Genomic DNA, 21,660 nt, shown 5'->3' on the forward strand with positions numbered 1-21,660 from the left:
CAGTTCTTCTGTAAGTTTAGGCTTCCAGAATAACTGTGGTTCACAAAATGGGTGGAAGTTTAGAAACATCCACACTGGAATCAATTTGCTAGTTACACATCACTTTGCAGCTGACGGTTGGTCCATAGCAGATTGTCTGTTGCTCGGGTAATCCTCAAATGTGTTTACTATCCAGTCTTACGTCAGTCGACGATATTCTTCCCTTTTATCTGGAGACTCTTCAATTGCTTGTCTCTGAGCTTTGAAAAGTTCAACTCCCGTCCACTTTGTGTCACCAGTGGTTATTTTGCCTGTCATCACTTGGAGTCGTTGAATGTCATTGACTCTGTGTGGTTTCTGGCTGCCAGGTTGCTGCGAATCCTGTGTGGATGTTGATTTAGTCTTTGGCTACTTTTTACTAAGACCATCAGAACTCCATGTTATTCCAAAGATAATTCTTCATGACTCTCACTGGGTTTGATTGAGTGTTTTAGAAAGAAGATGTCTTGACTAAAACCTGTATTGTGTGATGGATAAACATAGATAGTGCCTAAACCACATGCAGTAGTGTACTTTCACTGATGTATGGGTATCAGTGTGCAAAAATGAATAAATAAAATGAGAGGCTTTGCAATTTTGGGGTTCCTTTTAAAAATGTTATTAGCAAGTTCTTATTTTTCGGGGTGCAGTTAAGTATTATTTGTAACATTTTATGATCAGGGTACACTTCTCAATTAAACGTAAATCTGAAACTACTGTTAATTAATTATTATTACAGTAACTGGGATTCAACACACACTCACTGGCATTACTGGTCTTTTTTCTATGAACTACAGACTTGAATGAAATAGGGGACTCTGCATAAACATGGTTTTATTTGGTTTAAGTGCTATAGTTTTATTGACCCCCTTGAATTAAAGCCTAAAGTCTGCACCACAATCACATCACAATTGTTTGATTTAATATCAACTTTGGCAGTGAACAGAAAAAGAATGGTGTCCAAATACTTACTGACTGTACTTCCAACCTGAGAGGGCTTTTTTCACTGTGCGATCAGTTACAGATAAAAGTTGACATTTGTGAGCAAAACATGCTCGAAACAGAGAAACTATGAAATGCAGTGTGTTCTGTACTCTTCTGTAATATGATCAAAGCTCAGTAAAAGCATGAATAATTTAAAAAGATTGATGGTTGATGTAGATAGAACAATATCAAAGTCCCATTTAGAGCTTTGTTGAGCAAAGATAGGCTTCATCAGAATTCAGCACATTCCCACAGCATCACCAGCTTCACCATCTACAGTCATCAGACTATAATTTAAGCTATTTATAACTGATATAGTGCAGTCTGACATTATCAGACCCATTTGTGTTATGCAACCTAGTGTTTTTATGACATACATGACAACTTAACTAATATCCACCAATATAAGGAGCATTTTAATAATGACGGAAGGTTTTCATGGATCCATTCCCCGATGCAGTAAACAAACACAGTTTCATTATTCTGGACCTGGTGCTATCTATTTTTTTGATCATATCAGTCCTCATACAGACACCATAAAATAGGAAATCACACAATAAGCTGAATCTTCCCCTCCTGCTTTTCCTCTGACTTTCTTCAGTGGCTTCTTTTTACATTTTTAAATAGCTGCTCCGACTCTTTCAGCTGCCATCACCAACACCCGGGTCCACTTGCTTTCTGTTTGTCTATCCAGTCTATCCATATAACCCCAAACAACCTGCGGTACAGTAAGAGTGTGCACATTAATGGCTCCGAGCTCCCTTTCATCTGTCAGACCAGTGCGAGGAGCCATTTGGCTGGTAAAAAACAAAAAACAAAACACCCCCGCTGCAATTTTCTGATATTGGCATTAGCACTCACCTGTGCCCATTTGCATCGTGGGATTGTCAGCATTTTGAGCCATCAGCCACACGGACCAGCCAGTATTAGAATGGTGTGAAATCTTTCCAATTTGAAGGCCAGGTTTCCTCTTACAGTGAAGGGAAATGCCAGGAAAGCCAGACAGTTTGACACCATATACCATATGTCATGTTTAATTGGAGCATGTTTCATCTGTGTGCACTCATCTGTGGGTTTCAGGGTGAATTATTAGCATACTGTAATGGCACAGTGCATGTTTGTAATTACATACAACCAGAATATACTCTAAATTGCAGTTTGGGCTTTGTTTTTTGTTAGTAGTGTCTACTTTTCTGCTCCCAGAATGGACTTAAATGTGCAGCAGATGGATGAAATAATAGGCAGGTCTCTAATAACAATAATTAGCCTCCATCCACAGAGTGGCTCAGCCAGAACTTAAGGAGGAGGACAAGTAATTGATGGCCTGGGATCAGCCTTCTTTTCTATTGTCATCCTGTTTACCATGCCTAATTATGGCTCACAGAGGAAGATGTGGGAATTATCATTAACCAATGTATAATCAGAAATAATTCTTTTGATTTGCTCCTCATGAAGCATGCCCCAAATCTACCGCCGTGCTGCGTTTCTTAGAAAAACAAACTTTTGAAGTAATAGTTTTAAAAGTACGCTCGACTTCTGGCGCCTCTCAGAATTGCTCCTGCTTAACATGCAGCGAGGCACCATGTTCTTTAGCTGTCGTCTCAAAATAATCCTCGTCACAGACAGGTTACTCCTCTTTCCACTTTAGCCGACCCCACAATGTATAGTTACAATAGATCCGTTACGTTTACTTGCAGGCAGTCAGGATTTAAAAAACTCTGAAACTTGTGATGCATTTTAAAGTTTTGAAAGCTTCTAACTGAATCACCAACATCTCTTTTGACCTCCTGCACATATCATTTTATTTTGTGAAAATTACTCTGTTTAAATCTTAAAATACAGCTTTTCACGTTACTGTAGTGTCTCCAAGAGAAATGAAAGGTGAGTCAGACTCGGAGGTGGGGAACACAAAGGCTAAGTGTTTGGAAGCAACTCAGTATAAGTACCGGCGGGCTTATAGAAGTAGTGGCAGTTAAAATGTTTCGTCCTCTCTCTTTGTATCTTCAAAGACATCCCAGGTGGCTGTGAGGTGGCATATAACCAGGTAATGGCCAGCAGTGGGGGAGGTTATCAAAGCACACAGGCACCATGTCAGCGGTAATGAAGCCGCACTGCCCCAACCTGGTGCTCCAGCGCACTATCAAGCCTCTCGGGTTGGAGAGGTTTATTTGTTTTGCTCCTCTGGCTGGTCAGACTAAGGTTCCCGTCATCTCAGCAAGGTAGTGGGCATGAGGGATCATTAGGATGATGTACGAGGCCTGAGAGAAGAAGGCAATTTGAAAGGGATTAGAGAAGGCAGAATTTATTATGTTTTGCGTCTATAGATGTAAGAAATAATAACTAGAAAAGTTACAGTGTATTTCCAAGCTTTTACATTATGAATTTTGCCATTTCCAAAATAAAAAAAGGAAAAGTAAGAAGTAAATCGGACAGTGATATGGCATTAAAGGCATTAAAAAGGCTTAATATAAATGCAGGTCTAATATCTAATTCACTTTTATCTGTGTTTTGTTACTTAAAGAACCATTTCCTGACTGCTGAGCGGCTTCGGTCTTACAACAGCCCCAAAGTAGACCAGTTATACACTTTGAATGACGACCCCCTCATTTGCATTAAGTGGATAAATAATATTTAAAAATACAAAACAAAGTTGTGCGGAAAAGTAAAGATTGGGATAATGAAAAGGAAAAAAGTCTTGAACTTCCCTCATTTCTTTATATTTTTTATCCAGTAAGTCAGAGTTTCGTGTAAATTTTCAAAGTAGTCTTAAGCAACAGATCTGCAGGCTTTCTGAAGTCTTTTGGGGGGCGCTGGCTGCTTTTTTGCTCATTGTCAGTCCAGTGTGTGTACCTGACCATTTTCAGTCACTTAAAATTGACCTATGAATCATTCAACCATAAAAAGATGAAAACTTGGCATATCTGCAGTTTGTCCTTAAAGAAAATGGGAAAGTAGAGGACAACAGAAGAAATGGCAATCCAAAATAACTATCTACACCAGATGAGCAGTACCTGAAAATCATCTCCTTAAGAAACAGCAATGACCTGACACAGGATCCCTTCAGTTGATCCATCTACTGTTCACTGAAGCCTCATCAGAAACGGTCTCAGTGGAAGGGTGGCTGTCAAGAAGCCATTCTTAAGGAAGGGAAGCAGGGAGAAAAGGCTAAGGCATGCCAAATTATACAAGAACTAGAACAGTTATGGATTGGCTTCACCAAAGCTTACACTTTAACATTATAGAAGTAGCGTGGGTCTTTGATGGAGACTGGTCCTACACAATAAATGTCTACTGCAGTTTTTCCACAGCACCATAAATCTAAAACTAAAAATAAGTAAATTAATAAACAGAATTAAATAGAAAATGAAATGTGAAGTAAATAAATAAAAATAATAAATCCAAAGGTCAACAAATGAAACAGCAGGTAAATAATCATTTGTTACATTTTATGCTATAATTAAAGCCTACCTTTTTATTGTAATTCTAATGCATTCAATTGCAGTTATTATATTTTTTTGGCACTTTTGAGCCTCCGTAGTGAGTAGAATACAAAATAACATCGTAAAAAGACTTCCATCAGATTTCATGGAGGTGGTTTTACGTGGGCCTGCGCCCCAGAGAGCAGTTTCACTGTAAACACTTGTGTATGCGTGAAGCGTGTGTGATTCACCGCTGAGCTGAGTGTGTAAAACTAAACCGACAGTCACCCCTGGGTGCACCCACCATGGAAAATCCAAAATGATGGGAGGAAAGCTAAGATGACAGCCAGGCTATATTTAACCCTGCTTGTATTGGTGTTCATTTGGCACAACTCTGCCAGAACCCTTAGCAGCCAAACCCAAAGATAAAGGAAACATCCGAGCAAATTGTGCATTTTATATCTCTGCACTGTAGCTTCAGGTTTGATGACTAGAATATTCAAAATGAGTCACAGATGGTAATTATTCACAGCTTGAAATCCTATGTGTAAGTAACCACTTTTAAAATAAGACCTCTTTAGTAGCTCTACTTAACTCTAAAGCTGATGTGACTCAGAGCTCCCTGCCTATCCATAAACCTGCATCTCGCCTCCTGTGGGAAATGTACGGACGGCTGATAGCGCATCGCCTCATAAAACTGTGGCCAAGATCCAGGACTCCAATGAGTAACCCCTAAGGGTAGCAAAGGCGAGCCGCTGTGCTGTACACACATGTGAGTAACCGCTCTTGCATCACAAGCACTGTCATTCATCCATAAAATGGGAGAGATTACATCCATCCAGGAGGAGGTGGTAAAATGGGCTTGATAGAAGGTACGGCGAGCCTCCCAAAACTCAATAATGCCAAACTCTCATCTGCTGGCTGGAGAGATAAGTGCACCTAGATTGCAGAGGCACCACAGGTGTTTTCTTTTTTGAGAAAGGGTTATCTTGCATAATCCCATTCAGCTGTTGTGTGGTGTCTTTTCAGCCACAGTTACCAATATAAGAGTTACACGCAGCCACTGTAGTACCATTATTTTAATATACACAGCTGTATGGAATATTAGATAGTATTACTGACTGTTTGCTAATCCCCTCCCGTATATAGTGAAAGTCTAGGGATATATTCTTTGTATATTTAACATTAAATATACAAAGAATTAAAAACCATTGTCTTCACTTGAAGTGTGAGAAATGGATCATGGAGTGTTTTGGTCTGTTTTATCATAAGTTGCAAGTATTAGCATGTTTAACTGCTTACAACCCGCAGTTGGTACCAGTATTACATCACATTGCTACATACAATATTACATGAGGTTACAGGATATAAATGTCTTATTTAAGATTACCTCATCCCTGCTGTGTGGAATGACTTTAGAGGCATTAGCTTTGAACTTGGCATATCTCTGCACTAATGTGCCAAGTGTCCTTAAAAACATTTGAGAAAACTGGACAAGTGGAGGACAAAAGAAGAAGTGACAGGTTCAAAAACTCCATACAGCAGATGACCAGTCTCTGAAAGTCATATTCTTAAGAAATCCAGACAACATCTAACACAGGATCTGAACGATACACCAGTCAAGTAGCTATTCTTGAGAAAAGAAAATAGGAAGGAACATTTGAGGTATGCACAAATAGTGGATTGAAAATCAGTGGCAGCAGGTCTTGTGGAGTGAGTCTCTGTAATTCATGGTGGAAGCTCTGGGACAAAACACAGCAAAAAATAGCTTTGAAATGTCCTTCAAGAAGCCGAGAGAACTATAGCCTGAAGAGTACTTACAGACATTACAAGGTGGTCATACTAAAAACGGACTTTTAGGCGATGAAAACTAAGCTCTGTTTTTGTCTTACATTCTGTGCTTCCATGCATGTTTGCAGATGCTGCACACGCTTTCCATTTTATTCATGAAAAAATTAGGGGTGGCTCAAGACATTTGCACTGCACAGTGCTTTTTTTTCATGGCCAGCAGGGGGCAACTCCCCTGGTTGCAAAAGGATGTCCAGTTATACAGAAGTCTATCTTAAAATGACTCTACTTCTCACTTGGTTTATGACTTTAGTGAACTCTTTCTCAATGAATATGTCGTCTGAGTTGTCAGTTTCAGGTCTTAGTAAATGCAACATGGTGTTCATGTTGTAAATTATGGATGTAATTAGAATAGTATGAGCCATAAAGCAGGTTGTGCTACATAAGAAGAACTCTAGGCATAAAACAGTAGTTAATGTCACAGTGATCAAATGGAGCTGTCATTATATGAAATAGCATCGTCAATCTTTCTCTGACAAAAACACTAGGTTTTTGTTTGTGCTTATAACACTTATTCTACCAAGACTTTCTGTTTCCTGCAATATAAGAACGATGATCAGCTTTGGAAGAAAGTGGCTTTTGGCTCGGGTAGGTAAGCACAGTGTATATAGCAATCAAGTCCATATATATAAGACCCATTTTAGAAGGTTATTATGAGTGAGCTGTAAAGATCGAAAAGTCAGCTAGAGATGGATTTTGAACTCTGGAATCTGACATCTCACTTATATTCATTCTACACTGTCTATGCCATTACTAAGCTTTTATCTTTGACCTTCTTTGGACCTGTGAACTGAATAACAGAGGAGTCTGTGTACTGAAGCTGAGTTGGGGGAAGAAAAGGGAGAAAAAGGAACTTCCACAGAAAATCTAAAGGGATCAAAATGGCAGTTCTGCCAAGTTACTTGTAGCAACTTGAAGCTTTGTTGTGTTAGTTCTGTTAGTGAAGCTCTGATTTCATTCATAAGAATATTCAAAGGGACATATACTGCTGTTTGAGATATACGGAGGCTGTGTATCCTCTTTATGAGATACGTTGGAAGCAGTATTTATTTCCTGCGCACAGCCCTCCCTCGCTGTTTTTCTCATCCCGGCACTCCAGCTCTTCTCAGCAGGGGAGTAATAATGGACACCCACTCCATTAGAAGCCTGTTACCATTTCACTCATGTCTCTGCCATCTATTTATTCTGCTGCTTTTCTCCCTCTCACTCTGTTTGCGCTGTTTTCTCTCTATATTCATGTCAGCTGCCATGGACAGTCAGATCCTCATTCCCCTAAATTGGATAAAAGATTAAGAGAGCTAAGCTTGTTCAGTTTGTGCTACTGTGAAAAATCATAAAGTTTGAACTTTTTTTTTTCTTTTAATTTTGCTTTTTTCAGAGCTGCTCTCTCATGAGAAATCCTAAAGCATTATAAAGACTTTGTGCATATGGGACCCAGAGATGAATCCAGATTATCAGATCAAGTGGTGTTTCAACAACTAATTATAGGCTCCAGTTCAGGCTCTTACTACTTATTCATGCCAATGCACAGCTCTAGGGTTCAGTAGCTGGAGGATGATGTTGTTATCCTCAGGCAAAAGCCTGCCTCATTTGCATCTAGGAGATTATCGTGCTTATTTGTTTTTCATGTGTTTTTCAAGGAGCCTGTTGTCTTAAGTGATAAATGACTCTAAGTGGTCTTTTTTTTTCCCTCCTCGTGCGCCGAGATCGGCGAACATTTAACGTCATTAAGCCGCCTTCCCATGTGTAACCACAATTTTCAACAATCTGCTCTACATTTTTCACGCCGCGAACACTAGCAGTAAGTTTATTAACACACAAATCTAACCTTTTCACTGTAATTCATCTGTAGCTGCAAGAAAAAGTTTGAGATTTGTTGAAGTTTTGCATAAATGTTTAAAACATCATGAGAATTTCACTAAAATCCTAAAGCATGAAGTCCATTCAGTTAAAAGACAAATGAAAATAAAGGAATAGTTATTGATTTCTTAAGGAAAATGATAAAAACTATCTCTGTAAAGGAAGAAATATAAAAATCTTTGATTTCAGTATCTCATGTGACCCCTCCCCCATCTGCTGCACTAACAGCAACTTGGCATTCTAGGCGATACAGCTCAAGATATTAATTTAGGTGAGTTTAGTGGCATAATCGTGTAACTTCAGGAGTGAATTTGTGATTAACACAAACTGTGAAAGGTTTACCTGACATTTCCATGTTAATTAATGCTGCATTGCCAAAGTGCTCCTAGCAGGTTGTTTTCAGGATACCCAACAGAAAAATTGTCTCACAGTGTGTGTAAGCAACACATCAATTTAATGATAAGAACTACAGATGTAATTAGACGCAGCCTATGAACTTATACATTCTGGATTGTTTTACCAGTTCTGACTAGGAGTATCGTTTGCTTTTCTGGACATCACCCACTACTCATTGATGTTGGTGTTGTACAGCCTGATGAGCAACTGATTGACACAGCGGTCTTAGAGGATAGCAACTGGTCAGTTTTCAAAGTAGACCCAGTCTGAAGAACAATAAAATGTACATTTAACTTCAAGTTGTATTCAATAAGATTTGAAACATGAGACTGAGAGCATTTACAAAGGTCATGAAGAAAAGCAGAAGATTTCAGTGAGTTTCTTCACCAGCGTTTAGTAGACACCCCTCAGCAAAACGTATCAGTTTCAAAAGGCTGTAAAAAAAAAAAAAAAAAGAGGCTTTGGAGATGAAAGTTGGAGTACTTTCAGAGTTTATTCCTTCAAAAAAGAATAAACCCAAATGTTTGCTTGCAGCGACTGCTTTTGAAAAAGTTTATACCAGCTTTTTTTTTTATTCCCGTAGCACTAAGTCTGCCTTCTTAATAACAACAACAAAAAATCACCTCACAGGTTCCTTGGAAACAACTGGGTGTCAAATTTCCCAAAGTTTCCATTACAGAAGGTGCCAGCCACTTTTTATTGGTGTCATGAGCTTGTTTTAAGGCTTTCTTAAAACCTATTCGTGGAGCGGTGGGAATGAGGATCAGCACCTCCAAATCTGAGGCCATGGTCTTCAGCCGGAAAAGGGTGGAGTGCCCACTCCAGGTCAGGGACGAGTTCCTGCCCCAAGTGGAGGAGTTCAAGTATCTCAGGGTCTTGTTCGCGAGTGACGGGAGAAGGGAGCGGGAGATCGACAGACGGATTGGTGCAGCGGCCACAGCGATGCGGACGCTGTACCGCTCTGTTGTGGTGAAGAGAGAGCTGAGTGTAAAAGCGAAGCTTTCAATTTACCGGTCGATCTACATCCCTACTCTAACCTATGGTCACGAGCTGTGGGTAGTGACCGAAAGAACAAGATCGCGGATACAAGCGGCGGAAATGCCATTCGAGAGGGGCTCAGAGTAGAGCCGCTGCTCCTCCACATCGAAAGGAGCCAGTTGAGGTGGTTCGGGCATCTCACAAGGATGCCTCCTGGGCGCCTCCTGGGTGAGGTGTTCTGGGCATGTCCCACCAGGAGGCAGACCCAGGACACGCTGGAGAGATTATATCTCGCGGCTGGCCTGGGAACGCCTTTGTGTTCCCCCAGACAATCTGAAGGAGGTGGCTGGGGAGAGGGAGGTCTGGGCTTCTCTGCTTGCGCTGCTGCCCCCGCGACCCAGCCCCGTATAAACGGAAGAAAATGGATGGATGGATGGATGGATGGAGATTTAAGTAAACCCATACAGCCCCAATTATATATTTAAATGGCTTTGTTGGTAAATGCCGTAATTACAAAAATCTGGCTGGTCACTGCATACAGCGTGATGTAATATAGCATTATTTCTAACAGTAAGTGCAGAATGTTTTTGGGTACCTTCAACAGCTGACTTGCTGACTTGCTGCTATCAGAGTATTAATGAACAGATTGTTACCCTAAGAGGTGTAAATGACTGCATTTCTCTATGTTTCTATTTTTTCTGAACTTACAAAGGCTAACCTGTACAGAAAGATTAAATACTAACCATATTTGAATTTTTGATCCTTTGTGTCTTGCTAAAAATTACAATGGAAGTGATTGCAGTCTTTGGCTGCTCGTAGTTTGGGCTCATGAAGCTCTTAAATGTTGAATTCAGGAGCCTCATTCTGTCCTTTTAATCAGTCAGTTAAACCAAAAAACCCTGATACTTATCTGACAATTCAAAAGGCTTCCTGCCATCGTGTCAGTTGCAGCACGTGCCCAAAGAAAGATACAAACTCTCCTCTTTTCCAGTTTGGTCTTAATAGCTATGTGGTGAATATAAACAAATTAGGACGAGTGGCATCACATCATAAATGAAAGCGGTGGGTGGTTTGATATTTTCAGACACACACTCCACCTGATTGCCAGATGAGGACGGGCAAAGCAGACCATTTGGGTGCCACTTGAGGTGGCATTTGGGCAGATGACAATGGGGCTCTTGAAAGGGGAAGGTTAACTGAGTGACATAAACACACTGGACTCTGATGGTGAACTATATCAGTATTTTTGTATTCTGAATGGATCAAATGACTAGATTTATTTTAAACGGATGTCTCATAATAACAAGCACACAAACAATGATCACCCTGAGCTCTGCAGGGCATTTTGCTGTCTTTTAACTTTTTTGTTGTTTTTAAGGCCTCCGGCTATAGTGTACACGAACAGCCTATGGGCTCATGGTGTCCTGGATGTCACAAAGATTAAAGCTTTACAAAATAATCACTCTCGGTCTGACGAAGATTCAGTGTGGACATTAAGTCTACAATAAAAAAATGTTTCATAGCTGCCAATAAGACCATTTATTAAGAATTTTCCCTATGCTAACATGTCTACATTAGATTTACCATAGCTCATTAGCTAGCTACAAGATAGCAGATCATTATGGGCCAACTAGCTCAACTTTATCAGTGCTCCAAATGTCATTGTTTATTTTTTAGTTTCCTGTTTATGATTCCAAAGTTATACAATGCTGTATGTGTTTTTTTATATAAATAAGTCAGAACAGCATGCATAGTTAGATATAAACAATCAAACCTTTGATGATCTCCAACTTTGCTAAAGTTTGCTGAGGTTGTTAACAGCTCGGAGAATAGCTACACTGATTGTTTTATTGAAGCTGAGATAAATTGGATTCCTTTTCACTGTCAGTGGTGCCTCAGCATGTGTTCATTCTTGTGAACCGAAGGAGCATTTGGACCTGGAAATCATGAATAAAATCAGATGTAACAAGAAGATAGAATGGGCTAAACATTATGTAAGAGTTCTCTAAGTTTGCGAAATCCAGTCCAGCTCACTGGACCCAAACTCAAAAGCTGTGCTGCTTTATAAAGACCAAAGCAATTAGTTTATTTTAAAATTTAAGCACAAAAGTGGGACATTTTTCAGTGTTAAATATTGATGAAATCGGCATTAAAATGTGCATTTCGAACATCAGTAAATCAGTTTGGGCACGTGATTTAGTTCCCACCACCTGAGTTCCCATCTCTCAATGTAGTCTTGTCACTGAGAGCACTTTTTTTTCTTACGCTAAACCCCAGTTTCTGCTGGTACAATGCATTTGTGAATCTGGCCCATGGAGTCAACAGGTGGCTATAAAGCAAGAATCCATGTAGCCACTGCAAGCTGCTTTGCAACCCACTTCTGTTTCAGATTTAATCAATGTCAAGTCTGTTGGCATTGTTGCCTTCTCCCTTCTATATTGTTCTCTAAAACTTAGACTTTTTGTGCACATGGAAGGATGGGAAAGTCCCAGAACTGAGTCGCATTGCCAAATATAAATTGCTGCAGAAGAAATAACAATGTTATTTGACTGAAGCGATCATGACTGGATTCTAATCTTGAGAACAATTTGTAACATAACTTTTTCTTTTTTTTAGATCCATATGTGAAAATCCACCTGATGCAAAATGGTAAGAGGCTGAAGAAGAAGAAGACGACAATCAAGAAGAACACCCTCAACCCTTACTATAACGAGTCCTTTAGCTTTGAAGTCCCATTTGAACAAATCCAGGTACATTTTTCATCTGTTTGCAAAACATTCGTAAAACTCTGAAATCATGTTTTCTACGGGGCAGAGTGCTATATCATTGGGTAAAACTGAACTATAAAAACCAGCAGCAAACATTTGGTTGCATATAAGCCATTGTTAAGTGGGAGCTCATTTACCAAATGATCAGTTTAGAGGCTTTTCATCATAACAGAATAATGAGAGGCGCTTCACTTAAAATCAGCTGGGTTTTGCAATTTGACAAGCCAATTGCTCTACGGATGTGATTGTCTGCACTTTGTTCTTGCCCGTAGCATGGATCTTGGTGCTGTTTGTAGCATATATCACGATGATTAGCATTCATCAGCATCATTATTTACATTTAACCAAGTATGCTGCAATAATTAGAGCAATAGAAAAATAGATGCTGTAGCTGTGATTCGAGAAGAAAAGGAAGCACAGATGCTTTTCCAGGACATTATGGGGAAAAAAGGATAAAGGATACATAACCTGTGCCAGAAAGGGATAGCAACAAACAAGATTATTTCTTCAGGTAATACAGTAATTAAGTCAAATTGATTAAGGCTGCCACATTTCAAAAATCACAGGTTTGGTACAGCGTGCCTCAGATTTAATTTAAACACCGCTGATCCCAATCAACCCCATCCAAACATGGCCTTATTTAGTGCTGCTGATGCCAGTATGTTGGCTAAATTTACATTTCTCATCTCATCAACAAGAACCAGGTTGATTATTAAATAATTGGTCAAATGCAAAAACTGTCATTGATTAGATTTATTGAGCAGTAAAAGCAATACGAGAATTATACACACTTAAAAGACTTAATTCAATCGTAGAAAAACAGTTAAAGTCCAGCTACCTAAGAGCTAAATGCTAAACTAATGATCTGTTTAAAGAAGCCTGTCATCACTGACAGCTCTTTAGGCCTCTGGCTGTATTGCATCTGATTTGAAATGAAGACACTCAGAACTGGGAAGACTCTTAATTAGACACGTTCTGTTTCCACCAGTACAGTTTAATTTGCTAATCAAGTTCTCAAGCACAATTCTTAAATTACACAGACATATAGAAGTCTGCAGAGGCAAAGCGTTGGCTTTGACGCCAACCTGACCCAGGGACTTTCTAAGTAAATAATCGAAAGATTTTAATTGTCTCAGAGATTGCGTGGGAATTACAAGCAGTGCTTTAATTGGACTATCTTGTAACAAAAACAGAAGGTTAGTTATTGACTCGTGTTATTTCACAGCGTCCTTAGCCCACACGCAATTAGCTGTGCAGACACCATTTGAGATGTACACATGCTCTCCTTATAGTCCGTGAGCCCATTTGACATCAAACTCTAGCTTGTTTGCAAATTAAGTGCAGTTTTTTAACCTTTCTATATTTGACTTGAGCATAGAACTGAACAAATAGGGGAAAAAACAGTCACTTATGTGCTTGTGTTAAACTGGAAAAAAAAAAACGTATAAAAATATATTTCAAATTCTGGCCTCTGAACAGCTGGAGATGGTAAAGTGAATTAAAAGACAAATACATGTTATAAATGTTCATGACATTATTTTTTTTCTTGTATTCAATCTTCATATTTCATTCCATGAAAGCTATTAAGCTTGTTTCGAAAACTGCTGAGCTGTTGTTTAAATGGTGTCACTAATATGATTATTATTGGCAAATCAGTCACAGCAAGAAAAAACAGTACTTGCTGGTCAGTGATGAATAACACGAAGGTCTGCTAATTTTCCTTTGAAGAAAGCCGTGTTTGAATGACCAATTTAAAGCTGAAGTGTCCCTTTAAAAACCCACTAACCCCAACTGGCCATCTGGGAGCCTTATTCAGTATTTCATTACATGGCGTATTAGGCATGCTCTTTTAGAACAGCGGCTCAGAGCACATGCAGGTGGCAGTAGTTCCATCTCAGTCTGCCAGTGGATCGAAACTTAATCAGGACGCTTTGTGCACTAATTCATATTCTCTGCCAGAGATTGACGCCCGGGTCACTCCTCTTTGCTGCGTCCCTTTGAATAAACACACAGTGAAGCTGAGTCTCAGACCTCTGAGTAATCACACATTTTGCTGTGCTTGGCGCTGAATATAAGCCAAGCTTGATCGGGAGTGTTTGTTACTGTTAATCACCACTAATGTCTCAAGGAGCACCTCATTCCCTGCATTACTATACCATTTAGAGAAATAATGAGGAACTGTTGGCGCTTAATACTCTAATACGTGCATTACATATCTACCCTACCACAAAGAACAAGAAGCACCTACTGTATCAGAAGTCAAATATGTAAAGTACTGCTCAAAAACACAAATCACAAGAGAAAACCTCACAGAGATGATCATATCAGTAAAGAAGCATCAAAACCTTTGTCTCTGATCATAACACATTATATGACATGTAATTGTCTGTCTTCAGATTGTATTGGGTGTTTTTGAAGCTAGGGCTAAAAGTTATTAGAAAATGAATGTGAATCAATTTTTGAAACAAATAAAAAGCACAGAATTAAAAACTGACCTTTAAATCGTGTTTGCCTAACAAGACTCGGGCCTTTCAATTCTACGACAAAACCATAGACTGTATATGAAAAATGGCAGCAGCACTCCACGACAGCAGCTGTTGGTTTGTAAAGTTTGTACGATAGCAACTTTTCAGTAGCAAACAGCCAACATGGCTACTAAAGCCCCACCTTCTTTTAATGACCTGTTGTTATCCTCTTTTATTAATCACTAAATTAGACTTAGACATAACAACTAGGGATGGGTATTGATAAGATTTTCACGATTCCGATTCCATTTTCGATTCTGTTTAACGATTCGATTCTTTATCAATTCTCTTATCGATTATTTTTAAAAAAGGAGAACACACAGGTCGATTAGCTTAGAAGTTTTATATCTTCTCTTTGAACAAGATAGAAATTTAGGAGTAACATGGCCTTACAAACCCAGCAGTGAGATCTTAAGAGATCCAGCCTACGGCTCTTCAATGGGGTGTCACGGGGTCCCCGGGGAAAAAAATTGTAAATGTAAAATTATAAAATAAATATTCTTCTGTAGCAATAACAAAGTATAACATAAATTATTCAGTAGCAATTACACAAGAATATCCAGTAATGTCCCTGCCTACAATTAAACACATTCACTTACCTAAAATTGGGGGCATCTGCTGTGGCAAATGGGTGCAAGCCTTTTACCACAAACTTAGTCACTGCTCGGTGACATTCGTCTATCCCGGCCTGAAAGGAGACGCTACCGGTAGACTGCAGCGAGAACTGCCAGCATCTGAGCCAGACTCTGTCTGTCTCTCTGATCATGATCACCTAAATGCACAGTAATGGCAGGTTTTGTAATAAGGCAGATCGCGCTAACATCATATGCACTGTTAGTTGATTATTTACCTGCCGCATTAACGGGAGAGGACGTGCAAACATTACCGCTGCTGCTGGGTTGAGATTCACGAGTCCGGAGCGAAATTAAAAACACGACATTCATTTAAGGTTATCACGTGTTTTGTGAGCAAATGCTTTTGCATATTCGTAGTGTTTCCTCCCTTAAATGAAATATCTACTTTGCAAGTATTGCAAGTTGCCCTGTTGTCATCCGTTCTCGTAAAGTGTAATCAAACTTTTGAGCGTTTGAGCCGCCATGTTTCCTGCCAGGTAAATGACGCTCCGCAACGTGGTGACGTCATTCGGGGTGACTGGAATCGATAAGGGAATCATTTGCAAAAATGGCAAACAATTCCAAGGAATTGAAACAGTGGGAACCGGTTCTCAACAAGAACTGTTTTTTGTTACCCATCCCTAATAGCAACTGAGTCCAGGATAGAAATCATGCAGAGAAGACAGAATGATGAGAAGGTAAAACTGGAGGGTTGCTGGTCTGTGATAATGACTCATTAGCTTGTTTAACAAGGTATAGATCTAATGAATGTTAATTTTGGCTAACAAAAACAGACTTTAAAAAAAGACATTAATTGAAGCAAACATTAGTAGATGGAGTTTACACTCTTTTTTTGTCTCCTTCTTTCCTCCTCTCTTTCCCCCTCTACAGAAAGTGCAAGTTGTTATAACTGTTCTGGACTATGACAAGATCGGCAAGAACGATGCCATCGGCAAGGTCTTTGTGGGCCTCAACAGCTCGGGGACGGAGCTGCGCCACTGGTCCGACATGCTGGCCAACCCCAGGAGACCCATCGCCCAGTGGCACGTGCTGAAGCCTGAGGAGGAGGTGGATGCTCAGCTCTCCGTCAAGAAATAGGCAGGGCTCTTTCAGTACCTGCCTTGTAGTACTCTTTAGCCAGTATGTGTAAATACCTCAGTGATATATGGGTCCATCCATGTAACTCCCTGTCCCACTTTACCCCCTCCCCCACCCGTCGACCTCTCCCAGATTCATCACTCCTAAGTTCACACACAGTCCTAATTGTTGAAGTGTCCTGCAACATCTGTTCTCTGCTTTTTTCTATCAGGTTCTCGCTTTGATTCAGCAGTTTTTGATTTCCATCTCCAAGCCCTTAACCGCCCAGACCAAATGCCCCCTTCTTTTAAGCAATATGATCTGTATAGATAGCGCATGACTGAAAGAATTTATTGTACCACAGTTGTATATATAAGTATGCAGACATAAATGATTTCTAGTTTATGTGTTTGTATGTTGTTACCCGTTTCCTAATCTGTGTATATCTTGATGTTTTTAATAAGATGTTCTATTTTAAATTATGTAAATGCAGATATAGAGGAAAGCCAATATTATATATCCCAGGATTTAAAAATTCTACCTTATTACCTTATTGCATTCCAGAAAAAAAAGAATTCCAACCTGCAAGATGCTAGTGGAAATATATTCACATTGTAAAGGACTTTAAGTTCAGCAAAGGATCATTACAGAAAAGACAAACGGATGAATATATCCACACAAAACTCCAAAATACAAGGCCATTAACTACTATGGTTCTGTAGGATAAATTATGCTGCTGGAAATTATACAAGCACATGATTTCTTATGACTTTTTGTACCTATTTCTCAATCCGAGGACCTACATGTTTTAGCTTGAGGCACACTTGTTACCACTTAGCATTTCATTTTTTCCTTGTTTGGCAGTTCCATCTGAAATAGGTCCTCAAGGTTAGTTTTCTTTTCCAACAATGGAAGTGATTGCCTCCAAGAAACACCCCTTTAGAAACAACCCCCATGTGGAAAAAAGCACCAAGCTGTAGCCATTGTGTCCTTAAACTCGTTTAACAATATTTTGTTAACTGCTTACTTTAAACAGCCTTGTCGTTGCTGGAGGTGTATCGCGTTTAGGCTGGGGTCCGGCATTTGTGAGGGAGTTTAAAAAGAAAAAAGGGGGGGTGGGTGGGGGTTGCACTCTGGGCTCTGGTTTTAAGAGGACTATTTTTTAGATTAATTCAGCGTCTTGACTATTTTTAGTAAAGTGCATGTTTTTTTTTACAATCTTTACTAAACGCTGGGACGGGAGGGAGGGGGGATCTACTGACACCAGGGGAGACTCTTCTGATAGGATCCCCTTGCCTTCAATCAGAGGAGAGGACAAAAAAAAAAGAAATCAAGAGTAAGTTTAAACTTTGTGTCAATGTGACATTGACAGAGGTGAAGCGAGTTTAGTCTAAACACTGCCATTTACGGGGAGGTGACTTTCTGTAGAGACCCTCTCTTCATGCACACTCCCACTTGCTAGTGGTTGTAGCTTTGGTTTATTGGGAACAATGTCTTTGGCTGCAGTGGTGCCCTGAATCGCAGTCTTTGCTTTGCGTTGCCTTCTCACAGTGACAATAGAGCTAGCCATGTTTTACTGCCAATTTTAACTTTTATGTGGCTGCTATTTTGCACTGGATGTCTTTGAACTAGCTTGTTGACTTCTTTAGAAACCATTTTTGGATGATTGTTGCCCGGCTTTATTTCAGGACACCTACAGGAGGGGAGGGGCAGGGGGCGGAGCCAGAGAGCCTCCTGCTTGATTGGATTAATTAAATCCAAAAAAAAAAAAAAAAACAGGAAAAAAGAAAGAAAGCAATGATGACAAATCACATTTCAGCCAACAGCAATTACATCAGTTTTGTTTTCTTGTTGGCACAGGACTACACCAGGGGAGCACGAAATAACCGTAAAAGTTAATGGTCTGCGTAGGCTATTAGTTCATTATGTCCTTTACTACGGGTCCAATTAGGAAAGGAGTAAGTTGTAATCCATGAAAACCATGAAGTCTCTTATCTTGGAGGAACCTCTTGCATATACTCGATACACAGCTTCAGGAGGACTTTCTAAATGTTTTCAATGTTATTGTGTAGTTGATAGCACTATTATGAAAAAGCTACTTGTCATTCCATAGGAGTCTTCTGAGGACTGCTTTGTGTATCACTGTGACTGCCGTGTGTGCTTAGAGATGTAGACTTATCAGTAGGTAGCGAATCCAGTCTGTTCTGTAGTGATGTCGTAGCGTTTAATGCCATTTTTTCCTTCTACACGCAAAGAGAGGAGGAGGAGGAGAGAGAGAGAGCGTGACTGCACGCAGCCAAAAAAAAAGAAAAAAAAAAAGGAGGAGGCTTTTATCCGAGCGCGAGCGGGTTGCTTCACACAGCATTTTGTTGAGCACTGTGCAATACTTGTATGTTCATCCCATAGTGTTAACGTGGGTGGCGTTGCCCGAGAAAAGAGATTATAACCCTTCGAGGATGAATCCAGTCCAGAGAGATGTTTTCTCCTTTCCAGTGAAATGGTTAGGACACAGCACACTTAGATTCAGCTTATAGTTTGGAGCTTGACACCTGCTGACCTCTGTTTAGGGTTCCCTCCCTTTTCCGCAGGTTCATTTTCTCTTCTTGCACACAGTTCCAGCATCAGAAGTTTCAGGGAGTCTTCGTTAAATACCAAACAAGATTCTGCATTTAGATACCCCCTTAAAAATGCCATGTATATATTTACATAATCGTGTCAAAGAAAATGTATATCTAGAATAAATATAAAGTGACCTGAATGATTATTCAGCCGCAAAATATCGCTCTTTTATCCAGATGCTATATCTCATCATCGTTAATCCATTTTCATTACAGTTATTTTATTTATGTATTTTTATTTATTTATTTATTTGTCTCCCCTGTTGATTCAAAACCCCTTTTCTATTTGAGATGAAAACTCTGAATGTACAGTGAGGACCGTGTTGGTGTAGATTACTTTAATTAATTAGATGTACCTTGCACTTTTTGTTGTTTAAAAGAACATATTTTTAATATTTTTTCAGCTATTATGGATTCATTTCATAATCCTATGGGGTAAAAACAATCAAACAACCTCCCCTGTGATAGCATTCCAATATCACTGAGCATACTTTAATACAGCTGTATTCCCAATCCCTCTTCAGCTGGGGGAACTTTTATTTGACATGTTTTCCATATATAGATCCATGAATTCCAGTACAGCTTCAGATTTAAATAACAGAAAAATATATTGAAGTAAAAGGTGCACTCTTTGCAAAAATGGCCCAAGCTATTTGACATGAATACTAATGCAGAGAGGTTGCACTAAAGGAATTATCCAATCAAAGCTGAGAGTAAATCAAACCGAATTATATCGTTAGCTTCATAGCATAAGTGCCTAAGTCATTTTTTTGTGTTTTCGGAAAACAGACGGACAGGATGATGCAGCAGTGGTAGGGGAGTAAAGTTAGGCAAAAATCTCACTTTGACCAAAAAATGACTTAGGCACTTATGCTATGAAGCTAACGATATGAAAATATCACAAGTGCACGAACGTATCAGGGAATTCAGTAAATGGGCAGCATTGCAAAACCCATCGGATTGTGAGGCGTGTGGAGGAAACTACAAAGCAAAAGCCATTACCTGCGCTGCAGCGCAATACTCCTGTTACTGCGATTCCCCACCAAAAAAAAGTGCGCACGCGTAATCACCCCCCACACCCTAAATTCAAGCTCTCTTCTGTGTGACAAGGAACTGAAGAATCTCTCCAGTGACACCGACAAAAAGCCACACTGACCTTTCAAAAACAAAGCTGTGTAAAGTATTAGAATCTGATGCTGTAGAAAGATCCTAGTTGCCTTTGTGTATATCAACTGCCTGCTTGAGTATTTTGTGTGTGGAAATTTTCTCTGTAATCTTGTAGAACTGTTCGGGGTGTTTTTTCCTGCCATATCGCTCGCAGTGACGGCGAGCCTGCTGACGGTTATATTTGCTGTGTATACCTTCATTTTTTGATGAGGTGTTTTCCAGTTTTGTTTCACTTTGTGTAGTGATTCACTCTGTGGAGTTTTCTGACTGTTGTTATATAACTTCATATACACAAATGATCAATAAAAATGTTTTATTTCCTGTTGATACAGAAGCCTTTCATGTCGTGTTTTCGTTCGGGATGCATGCAGCGGAGCAAAACTGTCACGACACCGTTGGTATTGATTGCCACGAGTGTGACTCGCTGCTCATGCAAGAAACTGTGTTCACTTCAGAAAGAAAGGCGTCTGCATGCTTGACGTGCATGACAAATTCCTATTTTAATGATGGCACTTTGAATCAGACACGGCAGCCTGTTAAAAAGGTCACTACTGCCATCTGAAGGACACGCAGGGGAACACCACTGTGTACCAGCACAGATGTAAAAAAAAAAAACTAATAAAAGATTCTTTCTTTCTTTCTTTCTTTCTTTCTTTCTTTCATTTTGCCTCGGGTACAGATCAATTTCTATTAGTGAATATTTACTTATGTGCAGCAGAGCCACATAATGGGGACAAGAGTTTGTCCTCCACTAAAATATGATGTCACATTGATGTGATGCTCGGATGGTAATGAATGCTGGGGAGCGGAGATTTATAGATCTCAGGCTACTGCTGCTGCTGTAAAATAAAGCTCATTTGGATGTTGAGAGTAAAACATGTCCCATGAAATTTTTACTGTAGCACGGTGCTGTCATTTTAAATTGAATTCTTTTAACCTGCCTTTTAAATCACTGAAATATGTGACTGCAATAATCTGCATCATCTGGCAGATTATTGCAGCTTTTTATTGAAACCGTGTCACACTGAGTGAAATAGTCAAGCCCAAACACTCACTAGTGTTGGGGTTGTATTATTCGATTAAATATATTATTACCTTTAATTTTCCTCCCTGTGTGGAAAAGCAATTGCTCCCTAACCCTAAAAACTAGTTGCACCATCCTTGGCAGAAAGAACTGCAATCAAGTGTTTGTGATAACTGGCAATGAGTCTTTCAGATCACTGAGGAGGAATTTTGGTCCACTCTTCTCTGCAGAATTGTTTTAATTCAATGACGGATGGTTTTCCAGCCTCTGAGACATTCAGAGGTCGACTTGCTGGTGTTTTTCAAATTGTTGTCCTGCTGCATAACCAAAGTGTGTTTCAACTTGAGGACACAAACTGATGGTC

The 21,660-nt window shown here is 39.6% G+C and overlaps 1 protein-coding gene across 6 annotated transcripts in view; it reads left to right on the top strand.

Annotated features, from left to right (window-relative positions):
- syt1a (synaptotagmin Ia) overlaps positions 1 to 17,583 on the top strand; it is a 204,327-nt gene extending 186,744 nt beyond the window's left edge. For all 6 annotated transcript variants that reach the window (XM_040035630.1, XM_040035636.1, XM_040035632.1 and 3 more), the window contains 2 exons: positions 12,120 to 12,253; positions 16,302 to 17,583. In XM_040035630.1, the coding sequence (XP_039891564.1) occupies positions 12,120 to 12,253; positions 16,302 to 16,508 (341 nt within the window). In that variant the 3' untranslated portion in view covers positions 16,509 to 17,583. The remainder of the gene's footprint in view (positions 1 to 12,119; positions 12,254 to 16,301) is intronic.
- Positions 17,584 to 21,660: the final 4,077 nt, after the last annotated feature.

This window comes from Simochromis diagramma, unplaced genomic scaffold (assembly GCF_900408965.1).
Source record: "Simochromis diagramma unplaced genomic scaffold, fSimDia1.1 OVJJ01000816.1, whole genome shotgun sequence".
In the NCBI taxonomy this organism is placed as follows: domain Eukaryota; kingdom Metazoa; phylum Chordata; class Actinopteri; order Cichliformes; family Cichlidae; genus Simochromis; species Simochromis diagramma.